The sequence below is a fragment of the Perna viridis genome, chromosome 7 (assembly GCF_037379345.1).
Source record: "Perna viridis isolate PV_CMFRI_1.1 ecotype Kerala chromosome 7, ASM3737934v1, whole genome shotgun sequence".
Taxonomy (NCBI): Eukaryota; Metazoa; Mollusca; class Bivalvia; order Mytilida; family Mytilidae; genus Perna; species Perna viridis.
Genome location: NC_142451.1, coordinates 22226860 through 22246818, shown reverse-complemented (window position 1 = coordinate 22246818; position 19959 = coordinate 22226860). Strand labels below are relative to the sequence as shown.

At 33.6% G+C, this 19959-nt stretch overlaps 2 protein-coding genes across 4 annotated transcripts in view; one reads left to right on the top strand and one right to left on the bottom strand.

The window, feature by feature from the left end:
* Nucleotides 1-16282, bottom strand: part of LOC148611806 (cytosolic phospholipase A2-like) — a 42497-nt gene extending 26215 nt beyond the window's left edge. For both annotated transcript variants that reach the window (XM_088592699.1, XM_088592701.1), the window contains exons 1-2: nucleotides 16209-16282; nucleotides 7973-8000 (exon numbers count right to left, since the gene is read on the bottom strand). The gene's annotated coding sequence lies outside the window, so the exon portion shown is untranslated. The remainder of the gene's footprint in view (nucleotides 1-7972; nucleotides 8001-16208) is intronic.
* Nucleotides 5421-13030, top strand: LOC148611807 (uncharacterized). Of its 2 annotated transcripts, none has more exons than XM_088592694.1 (2): nucleotides 5421-5528; nucleotides 9475-13030. In XM_088592694.1, the coding sequence occupies exons 1-2, from the start codon at nucleotides 5510-5512 to the stop codon at nucleotides 12087-12089; spliced, it is 2634 nt and encodes an 877-aa protein (XP_088448820.1). In that variant the 5' UTR covers nucleotides 5421-5509; the 3' UTR covers nucleotides 12090-13030. The 2 variants fall into 2 exon arrangements, with proteins under 2 accessions (XP_088448820.1, XP_088448821.1); XM_088592695.1 differs by lacking the exon at nucleotides 5421-5528 and adding an exon at nucleotides 5569-5729.
* Nucleotides 16283-19959: the final 3677 nt, after the last annotated feature.

The window sequence follows — 19959 nt, the reverse complement described above, 5'->3', positions numbered from 1 at the left end:
ACCTCAAGGAACATTCATACCAAGTTTGGTTCCAATTAGGCAAGAAGTATCAGAGGAGAAGAGTTTTGAAAAATTGTTAACGACGACGACGACGGGCGCCAAGTGATGGCAATAGCTCACATGGCCTTCGGATGGCTGCCATTTAAACATTTGAGTATTTTATTTGTTACAATTCAGTATTGTTTTTTACATTTAGGATCCACAACAATTGGATAACTTGCACTAGATATAAGTTTGTTCAATATTTTTGTTAGCTTTTGATAGATATATAAATGTGGACTTAATTACAAAAGATGTGTAATTAATGGCAGTCCGGCACCTTCGCATGCAAATTTATTCATTACGGTTACTGGGAAATGTTTTAAAATGGCTTAGAAACTACGCAGACTTTTTTGTATCGCGTTAGACTTCAAACAAGTAGGCATTTGTAACACGGTTATGTTGCTACAAGATTGAAGTCATCACTACAGAAGTTTTATTGGCATCATCATGAATTCGTGGATCGTTACAGTATATCCATCTGCGCCATGAAAACTGATTTGTTCAACGTGTCATAGTTTTCCTTTCCTCTTTCTACTACCCTGGACTTGACTTTTTATGAGCAACTCAGCGGGTGTTTCTAGAAAAGCAGAGGACGCTTACCCTACCGGTGTACCTGGTCCATGCTCCCAGTTTTGGTGGTGTCCGAGTTGCTCATTTGCTTTTGTTACTTTGTATGTATTATTTTAGTTACTTTATGTTCTTTGTTTTGTATGTCTGTTTTCCATGTCTGGTCTTTGTTCCAGGATTACATTCTTTTGATTAAAATCGCTTTTTAATATTAGAAATTCAATTGAATTTTTAATATTAAAAATGACTTTTAAATATTTGAAATGAGTTTTATAATATTAGAAATCAAATTTGTAATATTAAAAGTAAATTTGTATCATTCAAAAATGATTTTTAATATAAAAAAATACTAATTTTTGTTCACTTTGGCTTACCATGCATGCTAGTCACAGATGCATACACTCTGACAAATTAAGAGAATGTACCAACGCATGGTGATGCAAAATGTGCAAGGAAAATATAGAGGACTCAAAACATTTTATATTAAAATGCAAGGCTTTAAGATGAATGCAGAGAGATACACCTGAGATATTGTAAGAAAGCACTTGTTTGAATAAATGGTGGTGGTGCAGAACTGTTAATCAACAATAATGAGTTGCTGCAAGCTGTACTAGATAGCACAGCAATAAATGTAAGATGACTGCTTGGATCACAAAGCTCTTGTGGTTATAGAAAGCGCTTCGCAAAGACTTTTCTATGCGCTCCATAAAAAGACGCAGTACCATCATGCTCAACATACATGAGCTCAAATGAACACCTTTCCGCACTGAATTTTTGAATTATAGGCGATATGTATATAGGCATGCGATGTGTAAATATTCTGTGCTTAAAATCGAGACTGAACAGGTGTGTAAAATAAATGGACATTAATATTTTAATTCCGTTTTTTGCAATAACCGATACAATATTTTCCTTTCACCTGTAAAATGACATTTGAATTACCGTGACAGACTTGTAGTACGTGCACCGAGATGACCACCCACCCCCACCCCAGGTGCACCCCAACGCATCAAGAAATTTTGATTTACAGGTATTCTTATATCTCCAATTTACATATCATTTCGTTGCCAAAAAAAACTGAGGTATTTTTGTATTTTTTGGTCACCTTTTATCCCTTGTTGAGGCAAAAATCAAATTTTTACGTTTTTTTCTTTATTCATTTGGCTTCTTCTTTTTACTGATTGACGTATATTGACATAAATATGTATCATCCGGCAGGCCAGTGTCTCAGCTTTCCAATGGTACAACAAAAAAGCGTTTTTTGCCACTTTTTATATCATTTTTTGTTTTGTGTTTTTTTTTTTATTCTTCTAACATTTTTTTTTCAGAAAAGTAAATTAACATATGTAGGTTTTGACAGACAGTCTAATATATCAGCTTTCCAATGGTACCAAAAATTAACTTATTTATGAATGCCGAAAGTGTGAGTTTCAATGTCGGTAAATGAGCATTTTGTGGGGAATTTTTTAAACATTATTGGAAAATAATTTTTTTTTTAATTCTTATGTCGACAATTTTAAAATTATCATATCAAATGATACCAGTTATGAGACGTTTTGGTTGATTAGTAACTTGTAGAGTCGAATTTATGCGACTTTTTACTGGAAATTCGATAATCCCATTTTTGCAATTTTGGATAAATTCTGAGTACGAAAATCGCTACAAGTCATTAATGGAACACCAGAAGTATTAAGTGTGATAGTGCTTAAAGAGATATACCAAATAATCCATTTTTCTCCGAGGCATAAATACTCCAGGGCTTCTGACATTGAAAAATATGTTAAATTTAAGCGATTTTTCTTTTGCGGTAGGGTATACATTTTCCTTTCAATTGACTCCAAACCGATAAGTGTTACCGCAACATTTTTGGTATTATTGAAAAACTGCGACACCAAAAAAAAAACCTATATGCATTTAATTTTTTTTCACTCATGATGTCCAAGAAAAAATAAAACGCTCGAACGATTGATTCACAAAAATCTTGGTTTTTTTATCGAGAAAATCACCCATGGACTAAACTATTGCGAATTGACTTTTAAACTATTGTTTTGTATACCCCATAACACGATGCAACTATACTTACAATACCAAACCGAAATCGTAATGATAATGTGAATTAACGTCTTAAATGAAGCACTCCAGCTAAGAATCATGCAAAATGTGATTCATGGATAAAAATCAGCCTACATATTTTTTAGTTTTGATATTTAGTTTGAATTGACATAGTAAACAGACATTAACATTCGATTTTCCATATATCCCACATTCTTAGGAGATAACAATTATATAGAATCATCAACTTAGATTTCAAAATTAAGGGAGATAACTCTGTAAATGACACTTAAATACAATAGAATCTATTGGATTTTCAATGTTGCAATTGTATCCTAAGAGCAGACAGATTGGAATGAATAATTACACATTTTATAATATATAGACCCATAAAACAAGTTAATTACCAAAAATAAAAATATGCAGCCTTTATGGGGGTATATCACATTTTTCAAATTTTGCATGATTCTTATACAGACGTACAGCTACTCAACATTTTATGGGTTTGTGAACATGAACTCTTATCTTCTATGTTCGAAACGATTTGTTTTTTATATTGAATACCTTTTTTAGTGCTGCGGACATGTATCAAATAGTGCTTTAGTTTTCGAGTTTAATGAGCCTAGAGGGTATACGGCTAAATCATATGTCAATGGTAAGATAAATCAGGGTAGTTTTTGAATATCGTACTTATCAAAGTAAAAAACGGTAAAGTTTTCTGCTATTTTGCATTAATTAGAGGAGGGGTCAAAGATCAATCTGTCCAAATACACTTTAAAAAGTAATTTTAAAAGTAAAATCGTTTATTGTAGGTATTGGGAAACAAGTTACATGTAAAGAGCATATGTATAGAATTTCAAAAATGTAAAAAAGAACTTTTTCCGACAAAAGTTGTCTATTTAATCACAGTACAAAAATGCCTCCAAAAATGGTTGCATTACAGTGCATTTTCAATGATTAAGAGATAATAAGACACCGTAGAATTTTGCAATGTATACCTCAATATTCTTTACTGAATATAAAGAAATAAAAGAATATTTAGATATACACTGTAATATTTTAAGGCGTCTTATTATCCCTTAATCATTGAAAATGCACTGAAATGAAACCAGATTTAGGGGCATTTTTGTTCTTCGATTAAAAAGTCAACTTTCGTCGAAAAAAGTTCTTTTTTTTTACATTTTTGAAATTCTATACATATGATCTTTACATGTTACTTGTTAACATTGATTTATCGTTCGATTGACATATGATATAGCCGTATACACTCTAGGCCCATTAAAGTTCGAAAAATCCTTAGCCGTCCGCAGCACTATTTAACTTGGATGCAAATGTAACGTGCAATGAAAGTTTTATTTTTTTTTTACCAAATTTGAGTGCTCCGAAGACAGAGAAAACTTCCTAAACCGAAAAGAACAGGTGTTTAAAAAAACATTCAAATCAAGCTCAACATTCCAGATCAGGAATATTCTTTATATAAGTTCGCCATTGTGATTTACTGTACACCATAAAATCCGTGAATGCGTTCAAAATTATATTCATATTTTGATACTGATTTTGAACTTACAATAAAATAACCAGAACCAATGAAGCACTATGAAGAAGAAATTCCTCACTAAATTCAGATGATAATTAAAAGCATTTTATCTTTGCACCGGACTTAAGTTACAAAATAACTATAATGGTGGCCGATGTTCCTTGTCATTCATCTATTCCATAAGGAGGTCAGCATTTGTACCATAATAACTTTCTAATTTTTTTTTAAAAGAAGAATATCCCGGGTACGTGTATAGAAAATAATATGTCCATAAACTGTTGTTTTTGAACTTTCCTCAGAGGCTAAGCATTTTGACAGCCGGAAATGGGTTAACCCATTATAATATCTTGAATGGACGAAATAAGAATGGTCCTTGTTTATGACATCCACTATTTGTCTGCAGTCGAACCGGTAGCGAGTCGTTTCGCCCCAATTACCTGTTCGCTCCAGGTCGTTTCGCCCCGATTTTATTTTACTGTTTCATTAATAAAACATCACATTATTTATAAAATCAATTATAAAAGATCATATCATTTAAAAAAAATGTACGGTGTTAACGACCAGTAAATTATGTAGTGATCGTGAACATTACGGTCTATTGTGTACTGATAATAAACATTAATTAATATTGTGCGAGACATTGTGCAGTGACTATATTATGTATTGATAATAAATAGTTATAGTGTGTTATACTTCATTATTAATGTACCAGTTTTGTTTGTTGACAATAAAATAATAAATAATGATATAACTTATGTTTTTATTACTTATTTATATAAAGTGGTGGTTAAATCCAGTATATATTTGCTGACTTACCTCACAAATAACATTATACTTAAACCAAAATATAAACAAACAGTAATAATAAGAAAAAAAAGACAGAAAAATAGCAACTGAAAAAAAAATAAACAAACAAATAAAAAATTATGTTGCTGCAGTGATTGAATAAAATAAAACAAAAAAAAAATGTGACTCTTTACTAAACTGCCATGCCATTCTTTACATAAAATTTGCATTCATCATAGGCATATGAATTGGTATATTGTGTTTATTTGTACACAGTGACACTAGATTTTTATAATTTTTACTCACTGGAGATTGATTCCCCATACTTTGCATGGAAATTTATAACCGGGGCGAAACGACCTAGCGCGAACGGGAATTGGAGCGAAACGGCCCGGGCGAACGGGAATCGGGAAGAAACGATTCAGGGAGCGAACGGGATTTGGGGCGAAACGACCCGGATTCAGTCGAACCCTACTCTTGGAGAAACGAAAAACGAAACTAGGAAAATTTTCCCTGATCGATTTTATGCAATTTTTTAGTACCGGTTAGTAGTAACTTTAATATGAGAGTGATTTAGGATTGAAAACTTTTTTCAAGTTAAAATATGTTATATAATATGATATATGACAGAGGCATTCTTCTTCATAATGACAGACAAACTGGCCAGTTGGTAGTTTGTACATGGGTAGTACTTAAGTACGCCTGTATACGCCAGTAGAAGGAAACCATTTGTTATGTTAGCTTAGTAAGATGTATTTTATTCAAATGAATTGTATTTATTTTCTGTAAGTTACAAAAAGTGTATTTGTACCAATGTGAAAAAAGATCTTGCAGGTGATGACAATCATGATTGTGCATGCCTGTCTATGACAAATAATTGACAAAGTAAATTTAGGAAATGCAATGGACTAAGATGAAAAGAAATGTACATGTATTAATTATTTTTGACACAATACATACATGTACATGTACACACATACAAAGTCACTCGCACACAGAGAGAAATGTTAACTATTATAACATATCTACAGCAAAAATCAATTTCATTTTATAGAAATAATGATATCTTTTTTATCGAGATCTCAGCAAAACAGTGATGTTATATCATGATCTCAGATATGAAAAACAATGTTTTCTTATTCTTTTTGTGGCTCCTTACAGCTTCTGAATATGTTGACTGATATCCATAAGTATCAAAAGTAATGGAAATGCTAAAAGTGATTGTTGAGAACTTTGTTAATGGAGAGCATGATTCACTTCACAAAATTATACCTTCTCCACTTATGATCAAACCCTAGGTGTCTTGGTGAAAGACCAGTGACAAGCCAATTGAGCAGTTAATTCTCTAGCCAAGTCAATTAACTGGTTATTTAGATCTCACTTTATCTACCAGAAACCTGGTAGGCCATCTTGCCATGCCTACTTACCTTAATGCAGTTTGATTCTCTCTAATAAGATCAAATGAATCTTAACATCCCTTTGTTTAGAGCCTGACCTAAAGAGCTGCATGATTGGTCAGGTTTTACTGTACCTTTTTTTTGCTGGTTCACATATATACATTTGTACAAAGATCTGTTAGATTTTTATACATGTATGTATATGCATCATGCCTTAAAATATGACAGTATGCAGGGACTGCTCTTGCTTCCAAAAGTCTTTTGCCAGAAAAATCACTATCTCTCTTTTTTTTTTTTTTTTTGCCAAAGGTTTTCAGAAATTGGAGCCAACATGGGTGCCAAAAATGATTCTATACTTTAAATATGACAATATTAAGTCCACTGATGACTTATCTTTGTCAATTCATCAAATTACATGTACCCTTTTCATTCATGGTGTACATGTATCCCAGATTCAGTCTTGCTGCATGTATAAAGCAGGTTTTTCAGCTCTAGTCTTAGCCATTATACACTTTTCATATGCAAAATAATTAAGTACTACTCCAGAAATAGGTGTGACTTTATATTAATACACTCATAAAGTCCCCGATTATAAAACATATGGACCTTTGTGCTTTTATGGTCTTATTTAATTTATCAATTTGTCTTAGAATATAATTTTACATCTATATATAAATTTTCAACAAACTTGATTCTCTCTTCAAGTGATGAATTTTCTAGCAAACTACCATGGGCGATTAATTGTGTCCCTTTTTATTTCTTTATACTCCTGCTTGATAAATTATGAAAATTGCCTTCAGTATTTCCTTAATTAGATTTGGGGAATCTCCATTCTGGTGATGTTGCCTTATCTTTTTAGCTCAATGAGAGCTAAACACCATAACTTTATGTAATTGTCTGTCTTCATTGTCATTGTTTTTTTCCTTTCACATCCTTTCCTTGGGTTCATTTAACATTGTATATTATCCGACTCTTAGAAATACCCCAAAAAGTACATTGTATACGCTGTGAAAAGTACATAGCACACATAGCATAAGCACACAAAGTAAGGTTATAAGCAGACAAAAGCAGCTAGCAAAGCAAGCATATAAAATCATGCAAAGCATGAGATAGATAAGATACTAATACAAATTAGAGCACTATTAAGGAGACCTAGGGTAATGGATACAACTCTTAAAAATCATTGGAACGTTTGTATTAGCATTTTACATCAATCTCTTGTAACTTGGACTGATTTCATTCTGTTTCAAATGAAAGCTTGATAGGCTTTGGTGAAATTGAATATGATACAAACATATCACTGATTTCAATACCCTAGGTCTACATCCTTCAGGAGCTGAGCACTAGAGTAAGAAAAATAAAAAAAAAGGTAAAATAATGCAGGATAGCTGATCTATTATATACAATGTATGTAACATGATGAGATCTACAGGAGCCACATCCCATGAGCTACCATTTCAGTTGTTAATTATACTTTCGAACTGGTCCCAGGTTGATGTTCGACTCATTGCCTATCACACCAGGCAGCTCATTCAAGAATGGAGCTCCTAAATATCTTAATGAGTGTAGTCCAAAAATGAGTGGTTCTTACCTGGGGAATTTCTACAGTGTGCTTCTTTCTGAAAAAATAGTTTTGCATTCTTAAGATTTATTAAAATAAAAGCAATATCAGGGACGGATCCAGACACTTTGAAAAGGAGGGGGTCAGCCGGGGTTCGTCAGAAAACAGGGGGAGGGGGTGATAGGACATTATTTGCCTTTTTTTGGGTCAATATTACACATGACAATGACAAATTTTCCAATGAAAAGGATGTGTCAAATCCCTGCACCCGCTGGATCTGCCACTGAATGTCATGGACAATCTTTGTGAAGAATCTTACATGTAAAACTTTCTATTGTCATAACGGTATTCATTTAGTTTTTAAAGATGGAAGACCAGATTTTATCAAGTTTCATAATCAGAGGTATTATTTTCATAAACTAACCTCAAGGCACGTTCTTGATTTTGTTTGTTTGTATGACAACCACCGCAAAAAAATGTTAAACCATCCGACAATAAACGAAGTTACACTTCCCAATTTCTATATTCTTTTATAAGGTTTTTGATATACATGTATGTGTTTTGAATTTCATTTGACTCATTTGTCACACTTAGGATTTTGATATAATTTTCGAAGAGAACTTCGTTCCAATCCATATTAAATTTTATATCCCCGTAATTTGAATGGTTCCTAATGGCAACTTCTTGAATTTTTTCCGGATGAGCTTTCATATGATTATTTCTAAATCAGTCGGTAATAATTTTGTATTCTTTTTATCCAAACATTCAACTAATCCGTCGAGGTTCGGTCCTGCCTGCCACAATTTATTGTTACCTACATAATTATATAATGTAATGAAAGATGTTGTTAATAAGATGTTGAAAAAATACAGGATCTTAAATTGAACACTTTGGTACACCTTCATAAACATTTTCCCAGAGATAAAAACGCACAAACTTTGACATATTTCATATTGGAAAGATAATTTTCTAACAAGTTTTTAATTAGTGAATTCACTGACAGACCATATGCTTTTAAATTAAGTAATAGAAGGTGATGTGGTTGGCAATCGAATGTTTTCGAAATGTCAGCAGCTACATGTAAATTTTGATCGTCTGCCTTTATAATATTCTATAATGTTTGTAATTGCTGTATAATAGCCGTAACTTAATAGGGTGGAATATATTGCCAAATACTCTATTGGCTGGTGGTAATGGCCCTTTAGAACTTAGACACTAACAGGATCATAGTTTCTAGCTTCTGACTGACGGTTTTTTTTAATGCTAGGGAACAATTTGTGCTTCTTTTAATTGGTCGGGAAATTCAGACTTTTCAATTATTATAAATAGACACATTAATTAGTTACTTTTTATGCTTGACTATTGCTGGTTTGGCAATTTTCAGTATTTTTATTGATAGTCCATCAAAATCATTGGCTTTAATTTGTTTACATTGATCCTGTTGAATCATTTCTTCAATTTAATTGAAATATAAACTACCTTTTCATTGGTTGCAGTTATACATGTACATTGATGTCTATCTTCATTATTAGCTTTTCAGGTGTTTACCGGAAATGAGAATATGTCATCGACGAAGCACACTAACATGAAAACTAATGATAAATTTTACATTGATAAACGCTACAGAGGGAGACATCACAGGTTTCTCTCCGACGACGACGAAGAAACAAGGATAACCTTTGTTAGGCATTCTTCTGGTAGGGAGGCAATAAATCATCATTGTGATGAGGATGAAGACGGTCAGCCCTACGAAGGAGGTAATACTGACAAAGAAAATTCACGAAAGCAGTATGGTCTTGGTGTCAACGATAGGGATTATGAGAATATAAAAAGAATGTTTCTTTCTTTGGTGAAGAAAATATATTTATCTAGTCAGCCAACCGATGTGGAAAATTACTTTTTGGCAATAATTGGCGTTTGTAGTGAAAAACAAAGGAAAGCCTTGATGCGTCTTACTTTATCTCGACACAGTGCATTGACACTTGCTTGTCAAGCTGGAAATTTACAACTAGTCAGGTTTCTGGTCGAGTGTTGTGGGGCAGATGTTGACGCTTTACAAGGAGCACCTCTTTTTTTTGCAATACACGGAAATCATCTGCTAATCGTTGAGTATCTTATTGAGAAAGGAGCGGATGTTGGTATTCACATGGATACCAATATAAGTATGCTTTTTACGGCCTTTGGCTTGATCAGAATTATTGCAGATAATAACGGTGGGTATACCATCACAAAATTAGATAACATTCCTTATGAATATACCCCTAAAGATAGAATCGTTCGTCTTCTTATAGAGCATAATGCTGTCGAAAAGAGTAGACACGAAAGCTTGTATGACCTTATGGTATCAATCCTGCGTTTCAACGTTTATGACTCCAACAAATACAAGCAATATTTGAATTTATTTGTAAACCATGTAAAAAATATTGAGAACATTAAAAATATAGAAGGAAATTCTATAATTGCAACTATCATGAACAGGTCAGATAGTGTTAAAGTTGATTGTGACGAGTGGACAATTTCTCTGTTTCTTTCCCGTGTTGTCGATATCAGTTGCGTTGATACTGGTGAACTATTCATCCCTGTTGTTCCTTCGGGTGAAACTGAGAGTGAAAATGTACCTGGAATTGTAAATGTCTGCTTCCGCAGGATCCTGGTAAAGGAGTCTAAAAGTACCTTAAAACGGGAAGATTACGCCAAACTTCACCCGATTTTATTTGCAGCATACACTCTTAACATCAACTTGCTCGTTTCTCTTATAAACCATACTGGTATTCCTTTTGAGTTGAAACTAGACGCAGTTGAGCTTTATGGGGCATGTTTAGTCCTGCAGAATAATTCGCTCTTGGATGGTATATCATGTTGGAAATGGATAAATGTTTTACGTAGGTCTAACCATGTATTACATTCTTGGAAAGTAAAAGAAACAATGAGTGTCGACGTGACACGCGTTTTAAATTCATTATTTATGACTTGTAAAAATATACCTAAAAAGTCAATCATAAAAAAGCAGATTATTCAATTCCCGCGACAAAGATTTGACAAACACACAGAGTTCTTCGTACTAAATCGGGCGGCTTATTTCAAATTTGTGGAAGAAGGAGGAATTCTTGATGAGAATAAACAACGTAAGAAACTAGTGAAAGAGTTTCTTGTGATACAATCGGCTCTAATATGTGACCGACTTCTTGGAGTGACGAATGCATTTTGTATTAAACTTCCGACTATGGTATTGGCAAATCTGTTTATACAGCACCAGAAGCCAGTTCAATTCGCTTCTCTGGTGACGATACACTTGTCATATTTCTATATGTATGACAGACTTGGAAATACATTGAAATCAGAGCCAGGTTTAGCAATACTAGTGTGCAAGCGATTATGCGAAATTATTTACAAGCCTTCGATTCGAAAGCTCTTTGATTTTGAAACTTTGATCGCTATTTTGAAATGTTTATTTATAGTATCATGGACGTCATGTACATATTCATTACTACCTATATTGTTGTTAGCGATGTTGAAACTTTCTCAACTCGAAATGTCTTTTGACAAAAGGGTTGAATTGGAATCGGTACTTTCTACAATCATAATGAAAGATGTACGAGATGGTATGCGACGCACCTTGCTCCATTATGCAGTAAATGCAAGGAAGAACGATGAATGGATAGATGGCTTACATGAAAAAGAAAACACGTTTAGTAGTACTCTGCCAAGTTTTTTAAAGGCCGAATTCGCTAATCCAGACTATTTAACAAAATTCCTCTCGGAATATGACGCTGATCCGAATGTATTCGACCAAGATGGACGAACTCCTCTCCATGTAATGTTCTCTAATGTTGAAGAACTCCATCAATACACAAGTAGGAACGAGGCACCAAACATACTCCTGGACAGAAATAAAAGTGTTCTTGATACACTTATATCTTTAGGGGCTCACGCTGATTTTCCAGATAAGACCGGCACAACCCCTATTGATCTCTCCAAGTCAACCGTTTTAAGTCTTTGCCCTGTAAAATATAGAGGCCTTAAGTGCCTAGCCGCTAGTTCGATTTTGAAAAACCGCATTCCATACGAAGCATGCGCATGCGAAGGGCAGATTCCGAAGGACTTGGTTGACTTTATTGGACTACACACAAAACATAAACTATGCTAACACCAACAGTAGCAGTTGATACACTTCACTAAGTAACATATAGTAGTTTTACAATGTACATTGTACCTCCCAGTCATTCTGCAAACACATAGTTCTCTGGTCATTTTAGTTTTACCTGAAAGAAGGTTCAATTCAGCTTGTCATCACTTTGTATTCTTCATTGTTAACTAATTTCTCACACTTAGTCAGTAATCAGACCTACCAGAGAAATATCCCAGAAACTACAACTTTAAAAAGCTACACAAAGTCTGCTGTCCATTTCTTGCATTCTTTAAACAATGAAGTTAATTCTAACAGCACGCCACCAACCGCCTTCCGCTATGTTTTTCTTAAAAAACAGAACCGTACATTGTAATAGATGACAAGACGCTGCTTAAGAAATGCCTGATTGAACGTGTTGAAGAGATATCAAGGGAACCGAGGTTCTAGCGGTAAACAAAAGAATGTAATCCAGGGACAGAGACCAGACATGGAAAACAGATATATACAACAAAGAACATAAAGTAACTAAAATAATACATACAAAGTAACAAAAGCAAATGAGCAATTCGGACTCCACTAAAAACTGGGAGCATGGACCAGGTACACCGGTTAAATGTAGGACAAACATACATTTTAAAGGATTGTTTTATGTTATTATTGTACTTTTCTTCTATCTGAATATTTAAGAAAAAATGCATTTTAAGTTTGCTGAAAATGATTCACAAAAACAGTTTTTGAAGTTGGCCTGTCAGAATCCTTAAGCATATGGCAGGAATGATGAATGAGATGGATTCTTTGCATGTTTCAATATTGTTTTGCTTGATAGGACAAGATGGACGTGACTCAGATTGGCTATTTTTTTTTAAAAAGTAAAAAAAAATTTATGTCAATATTTTGGAACACGATTGGTCGCAGGTGGTGTTCAAATTGCCATTAAAACTTAATGGGTAAACATTTTATCTTTTGCGTTTGGGTAATTTAGATACCTAGAACTTAAAGGAACATTTTAATCAGATTGCAATGACCAGGGGCGGATCCGGAATTTCAGATTATGGGGTGCGGGGTGCGCACAGTTAACAATTTTTTTTAGGTTAAATTTTTGAAATATTCTTCTAGAGTGGATGCAATGTAGATATCGTTTGTGGTAAAATCAGCGGGAAATTAAAGTTCCAACCTAAAACCGCCTAAATCTACTCCTGACAACCCATGCTTTGCAAATTTTAGGGGGGGGGGGGCTCACGCCCGCCTGAATTCGCCCCTGATGACTGAATGATATATTTTATCAGACTGAAATTTAACATGATGTATCATTTTTAAGTGTAGATGTGCATACTATACTCGTATTTTTTAAGTCAACAAATTTTGTAGAAGTTACTTAGACATGCAGCTTCAAATTTCCCCCAAGCGGCATTAGGAATATCGTTTATCGCACGATGAAAAATAATATTAACAAAAGATGAAGAAAGAAAAAAAAAAACAGAAAAATAGAACTAATGAAATACAAAAAATAATATTAGCAAAATAATATAAAAATAACAGTTGAATAAATGTAATAATGAGTGTACAAAAATAAAATGGGAAACGTGAACTTCTCAAGGAGTGCAAGTAGTCTGATTATAGTGCGGAACAAGTGTTATATAGAAAATATACTAGTCGGACTACATATTTGAAACTGGAAGCAAGCCCATGTGTTTATACATTAAAACCAGGAAAAACAGGGAGGATGGTGCTCGAAACTGGTAGGTTATTGTTTAAGTCATTTGGCAAATCATGCTTGGGGAATGTCGTCCGAAAGGAAAAAGGAAAATTTGCAAGTGTGACCTGATGAAAGTTGAAAATTCGTTATTGCTATGGTCTTGCTTTCAGTTCATGTAAGTATCAGTGTTGGGATACAAACAATGCAATTTTATAGAACAAGGCAGTTCTAAAGATTCCCTTTCAGATTTAGTCGTCATTGATGCCACTGTTCTCTTATTGTACCGGTATAACGGGAATGGATATGGTGAAAATGTCAAAGAGACAACAACCCCTCCGGCATGATAAATGTCAGCTCAATGCCACCATCAGTCTTAAATGGGAAACGAGGAAACAGGCGGCTGCAGCCTGTCCCAAAACAATATTATATACAGGTACAGCGAACAGTTGGCCCCAAATACTCCAGCAACGTAAAGGTAAACTTAAAATTTAAACTAGACAATACATTCAGATGCCAGAAATTCTTACTCAGGACAGGTGCAAAAATGCGGCGGGGTTACCGTGATCACAACCCTACCCCTTTTAAATATGACCATTGTAGAAAAAATACACAATTAATCACACCTAAATCATTGCAAAAAGGTTGGGATCGATTGTTAAAACAGAAATAAAGAAAATAATTATACGTTACACGAATTATGTTTGTACCTATTGGCAAGCACTACTAACATTTAAATGGCATACCACCTCCAGACCACTTTAAACCTTCATATAGTTACACATGCTGCAAACGTTGTGGTGCTTTTGTTTGTGAACATACCTATGGTATATAATAAATAAATCTATATGCGAACCCACCACCATTATGAAGATGAATTATTCTATTTTTTGAATTATTATTTTTATTATGTTCAAATACAAGTATTTGAAATATCCCTAAAACCATGAGGCTCCATTCCTAGTAATGAACATGGTAGCTACAATAATGTAGCTTCTTTGAAGTACTAAATTGTCCATTGGTAGAGCTTATCGTACTCCAGCAATGGTAGAGGTTGTCTGGCAAGCTATTTTCTGACTTAGTGCCATCCTAACCTCTAGCTTCTGACATGTTGAAAGCCACCGATAATGTGAATTAGCTAAACATATGTTTTAAAATATTTTAAGTCTTTTATTTACACAAAAGAAGTTTAACCTACCGGAAATCGAGCGACAAAAATTCTAAATATTTGTTAAATACCAAAGAAAACATTTGTAATGAAGACAGTTGTCAAAATGACCAGCCATTTTGAATTAGGTCACTAATTTTACGGAATACAATATGTTTTGACAAAACGAACTTAAAGTTGGTAAAGACAATTCTTTGGTTAATTTGATATGTTCGTTTCGCAAATTTTAAGATCCGTAATTTTATCGACCGGAATTACACACTCAAAAAGCTAAAAACCAAATATGAAGTTCATTTTAACTGCTTTTTACAAAGGATTTCCAGGATTGCTGAATTTTCTCATCAGGTAGGTCATTTGTATTTCTTCAGTTTAGTCACCTTCTGCCGTGTCATGGTAAAGAAACGATATAAAACGTTTTAAATGGCAAATAGTTAACTATAATTCTGCCGATTTCAAACAACGGCGGAACGAGCGTTATGCGATATGGCGCTCGGAAGTAAGAGGTTGGGGTATGGAGAAACGGAATGCCAACCTCTTGAGTTGTACGAGTAAGCTTATCGATGCTTCTTGATGACACATGTGTTACCCCCCCCCTCCCCCAATCTCTTGGCCCGTCACTAGTTACTGGAGTGTTGCTCAATTTAACTTCGCTGATGTCTTACGGACCTAAAACCTTGCAACTTCATCTAAAATGTAGGGCAATTTTTTCTGAAAACATATTCATCAATGCTTACAAACAATTAATATTTGTCCATTAACAGCGAAGAAACTGTGTCCGTCATCGCTTCTACACTTCAGGGTTCAACATTTACAGTATGGGCATTTGTGTCGCTCCGACACCTATACCCTGCATTACAAACATGTTCATGCAGCATGTTTCGTCGATATAAGGCTCACAATTAAGTGACAATTGATCTGCCCGACACTCCCTGGATAAGTCTAGTACTACATTTATCTATACAAGACCTCCTGTGGATAAATTAAGTTTTTTAACAACGAGGCCTTGCAAAATTTAGACCGAATTGTTCTTCAGCAAGAAAGTCCATTTTAACATTCTATGTTCGTCTTTTATTGATCTGACATTGTTTTCTGTGTTTTACTGTTGATCTTTTTTAGGATGTGATATAGAATTTATCGACTCAATTCACCACTCCTCCACATGGATGTATCATGCAGGCTGTATGGTCGTCAATTTATACACTGCGGACAAAAGGAATCGTAAAGATAGAAGTTGAAATGGAAGTAGATTAAGGTTTTATATTTAGGCTAAACCTACCTCGGTACGTATGATGGTGATGCCTGTTATCTATGTATTCAATTTATTATCAAGTGAGAGGAAGTTCAAATATTTTTATGAATTAATATTAAGCTTGTTTTCCGGTTATTATGAAATTCTAACACCGCTTCCGTTAAGAACTTTTTTTCCTGCTTCAAGGCCATGGTTGTGTTTGTCAGTGTTTTATGTCGTACAAATTTCTTTCATGCATCATCCATGTTTGAGTTATTAGATTCGGAGGTAAAACCAACTATTTGATTGACTCTGCAGAAATATGTTCCACCTTCATAAAGTTTACATGCAAATATCGGTAAAAAATATCGAAGCATCACCACTGGCCGCCATGGAATAATTAAAATACGTAAATTAATCTAAAAACATGGCCTGAATGTGAACACAGGAAATAAAGACGATCTGCATACACAATGTAGAAAATCGAATAAAATAGATTATACATAAAAACTGAAAATGGGAATAGACGTCATTCAAAAAAAACTAAAGCACTAGTAAAATGAACTCCCACAAAAAAAAACCGGGAGTGACACCAGGTGCTCCCGTAGCGTAAGCATGTCCTGCTCCGCCAGCTGCATCCGTTATATTGCAAGCGAGTACCATACGATAATAATCTAGCAATAATAATGAAGCTCCCTGACACGGTCTAAAGAGGTCCTTTCAAGAAATCTTTGAGGGAATTTGAGAGCGAAATCTCCCATTTTTATCATACGACGAAAAAAAACTTGCGGTAGTATAATGTTATGGGGCAGTCGTCGTCCGCGTCGTCGTCGTCGTGGTCTGGGAACACTTCGTTTCCGTGCGATAAATTTAGTTGTGGTTGATGAATTGTTCTGAAATGTTGATATGATTTTACCAACAACTAAGAAGATTCCTATGTAATTTTGCACTTTGTTGCCGCTTTCGAAAAAAGGACCAAAAAGGGTGAAAATACTTATTTTATTAAAACCCATGTAGATTTTAAATATTCTATTTTAAAGTGCTCTTTATTTAATTCGGCTAAAAAAATGTACAGCAGATTTTTATGCGTTTTGGACCGTTTTCAAGTTATAGGGGTCAAAGTTGACAACGCCTAAAACATTTTTATAACTGTTTTTGTCCGATTTCGAATTTTTTTATTTCATTGGATTATTCATTGAATTCCTCATTAATAAGCCTGCCTGCATTTTCCGATTTTCCAGATTTCGGATATCTCTTACGGTTTTCAAGTTATAAGGGGTCAAAAAGGCCATTCCAGAATACATATTTTTTTTGTTTTGTCTTTGATCCGATTTGAAAAAAAAAAACAATTAAAAAAAACATTTTTGCAATGTTTGTACAGCTTATCATATCTTATAACTAAAACAATTGTCAGGAGGTAATTAGACGATCATAAAATACGTTGATTTTACAATATTTCTCTAGCTATGAATTGATAAAATCATAGAGGAGGATGAATACATTTTAAGTATATAAGAAATCGACTCAACACCATATGCCTTTTTGAACAATTCGTTTCGAATTTGGCATGATGTACGCATAAATAAATAAAATGTACAACAGACAAAAATGCTGCGCTTAGATACATGTTCAACCAAGTACCATTTTTAGAATATACTATCTGCAGCATATATACAAGTAAAATTCAAAATTTCATAGTTATTAGTTCACTCAAAGCTAACGAAAAAAGCTTTTGATGAAGACTGGGTAGCACGCAACGTGTAGAAAACGTCGGGGAAAAGACAACGTGACATCACAACATACGTGCATATTTATCTAGTATTAGACAATAAAACTCGTGAATATACTTTCGTAAAAATACAATCCGTTGTTATATTTTACTACCGTAAGCAAGAAAGTAGCCAATGGCCAACGTCGAAAAAATTAAGATTTGTGACATCATTGTAATACGGACAAAAACACTTTTAACAAAACGACTAATTGAACACTTTATATATATTTTCATTGGGGTTATATAATAAATGGTAAAAAATAGTTAATAAAAGTCCCGATTTAAAAAAGCTGTTCGCATAACTTTAAAAAAATATATCTAACATTTTGTCTTCAAATTGCTTTGAAGGTGACATTTGTGATATTGTGATACGCATTGATCTTATCATTACGTCATGAAAAATATGACATCGTCTGCAGCACTAACTGCTCTTTCCAAAAAAGCTTGTTTTATCAAAATACGCCATGAAACAACTTAGATATACTGGTGAAATGGGAAGCAAGCGTTTCTTAATGTTACCCGTCCGCATATGAAAGTGGAAGTTGTTGTGATCGAATAATGCTTTCCCACCACAAATAGCGGCATCTTTCAAACATTTACGATTGCAATCCTAAAACAATAACCATTTTCTAACATTTTAATATCTATAAAGCCTTTTATAACTCCACATTTTAATAGCAATATTTCGGTTTTCGTAACCAGCCCCGGTTCAATCGAATGTGACATCAACATCGTACGCAACGTCCGTATATACGTTGTCTACTGAAAAAAGACTGGCATAAAGAATACGAACCAAATCTAACCAGATATAGCAAAGCATGAAAATAAATCAGACACACCAATATTCAAGCACATGGCCAAAAAATAAAAGTTTATACACAAAATGTAGACAAAAATACAGTTATGAAAAAAAAAAAAAAAAAACTGAAAACACAGCAGGACGTACAAAAAATCGATAGCACAATTATTGCAATGTAAACTCCAACGAAAAACCGGGTGTAACACCATAGACTGGTTGTCTATCCAGTGAGACGTGAAATCTGACTGAAGACAATATCTTGTCGACTCATCTGTGAAATTATGACAGATCAGAAGTAAGTGATTAGCTAGGATTATCCAGAGATACAGAAACTGAAGTTGATAGGCAGGACTATTTCTCCTGTTTCTGCATTAGGCCTTGCAAAAACCTATAATGCATATAATTCGGGACGAGGCGAAAGAAGTACATATATAGGGTCAATCTCCCCCGAAGACCTACATCATCTTATACCGACTAGCGCTGACATTTTGATCCTGGTGGGGTTGATGTCTCTTTGACATAATCACCATACCTATTAATTCTCTTTATATGAAATTCCCCCTGGTCTAGGTGTGAAACAAAAGAAATTGTACCAGTTGTTTAATTACAAATTTATTATGGCAAGTCCAGGGGCGGATCCAGGATTTTAGATTAGGGGGCGCACAGTTAAATTTCGCGGAGCGGAGCGAGGCGAAAAAATTTTTGAGATTAAATTTTTGAAATATTCTTCTAGAGTGGGTGCAATGTAGATATCTTTTGAGGTAAAATTAGCGAGAAATTAAAGTTTGAACCTAAAACCACCTAAATCTACCCCTGACAACCCATGCTTTGCAATTTTTTTTTTTTTTTGGGGGGGGGGGGCACAAATAATTTTCAATATCAAAAATTCCTTTTTTTAATATTAGAAATTCAATTTTTAATATGAAAAAATAAAACAACGATTTTTTTAAATATCAGAAATTGATTTTTTAATATAAGAAAATGAATTTTTAATACTTATAAAACTATTTCCAGTATTAAAAAAATTAATTTCTAATATTAAAAGATCATTTTTTGATATATATATATATATATATATATATATATATATATATATATATATATATATATATATATATATATATATATATATATATATATATCAAAAAATGATCTTTTAATATTAATATTATATATATATAATTTTCAATATAAGAAAATGAATTTTTAATATTAAAAATTAAACTTTC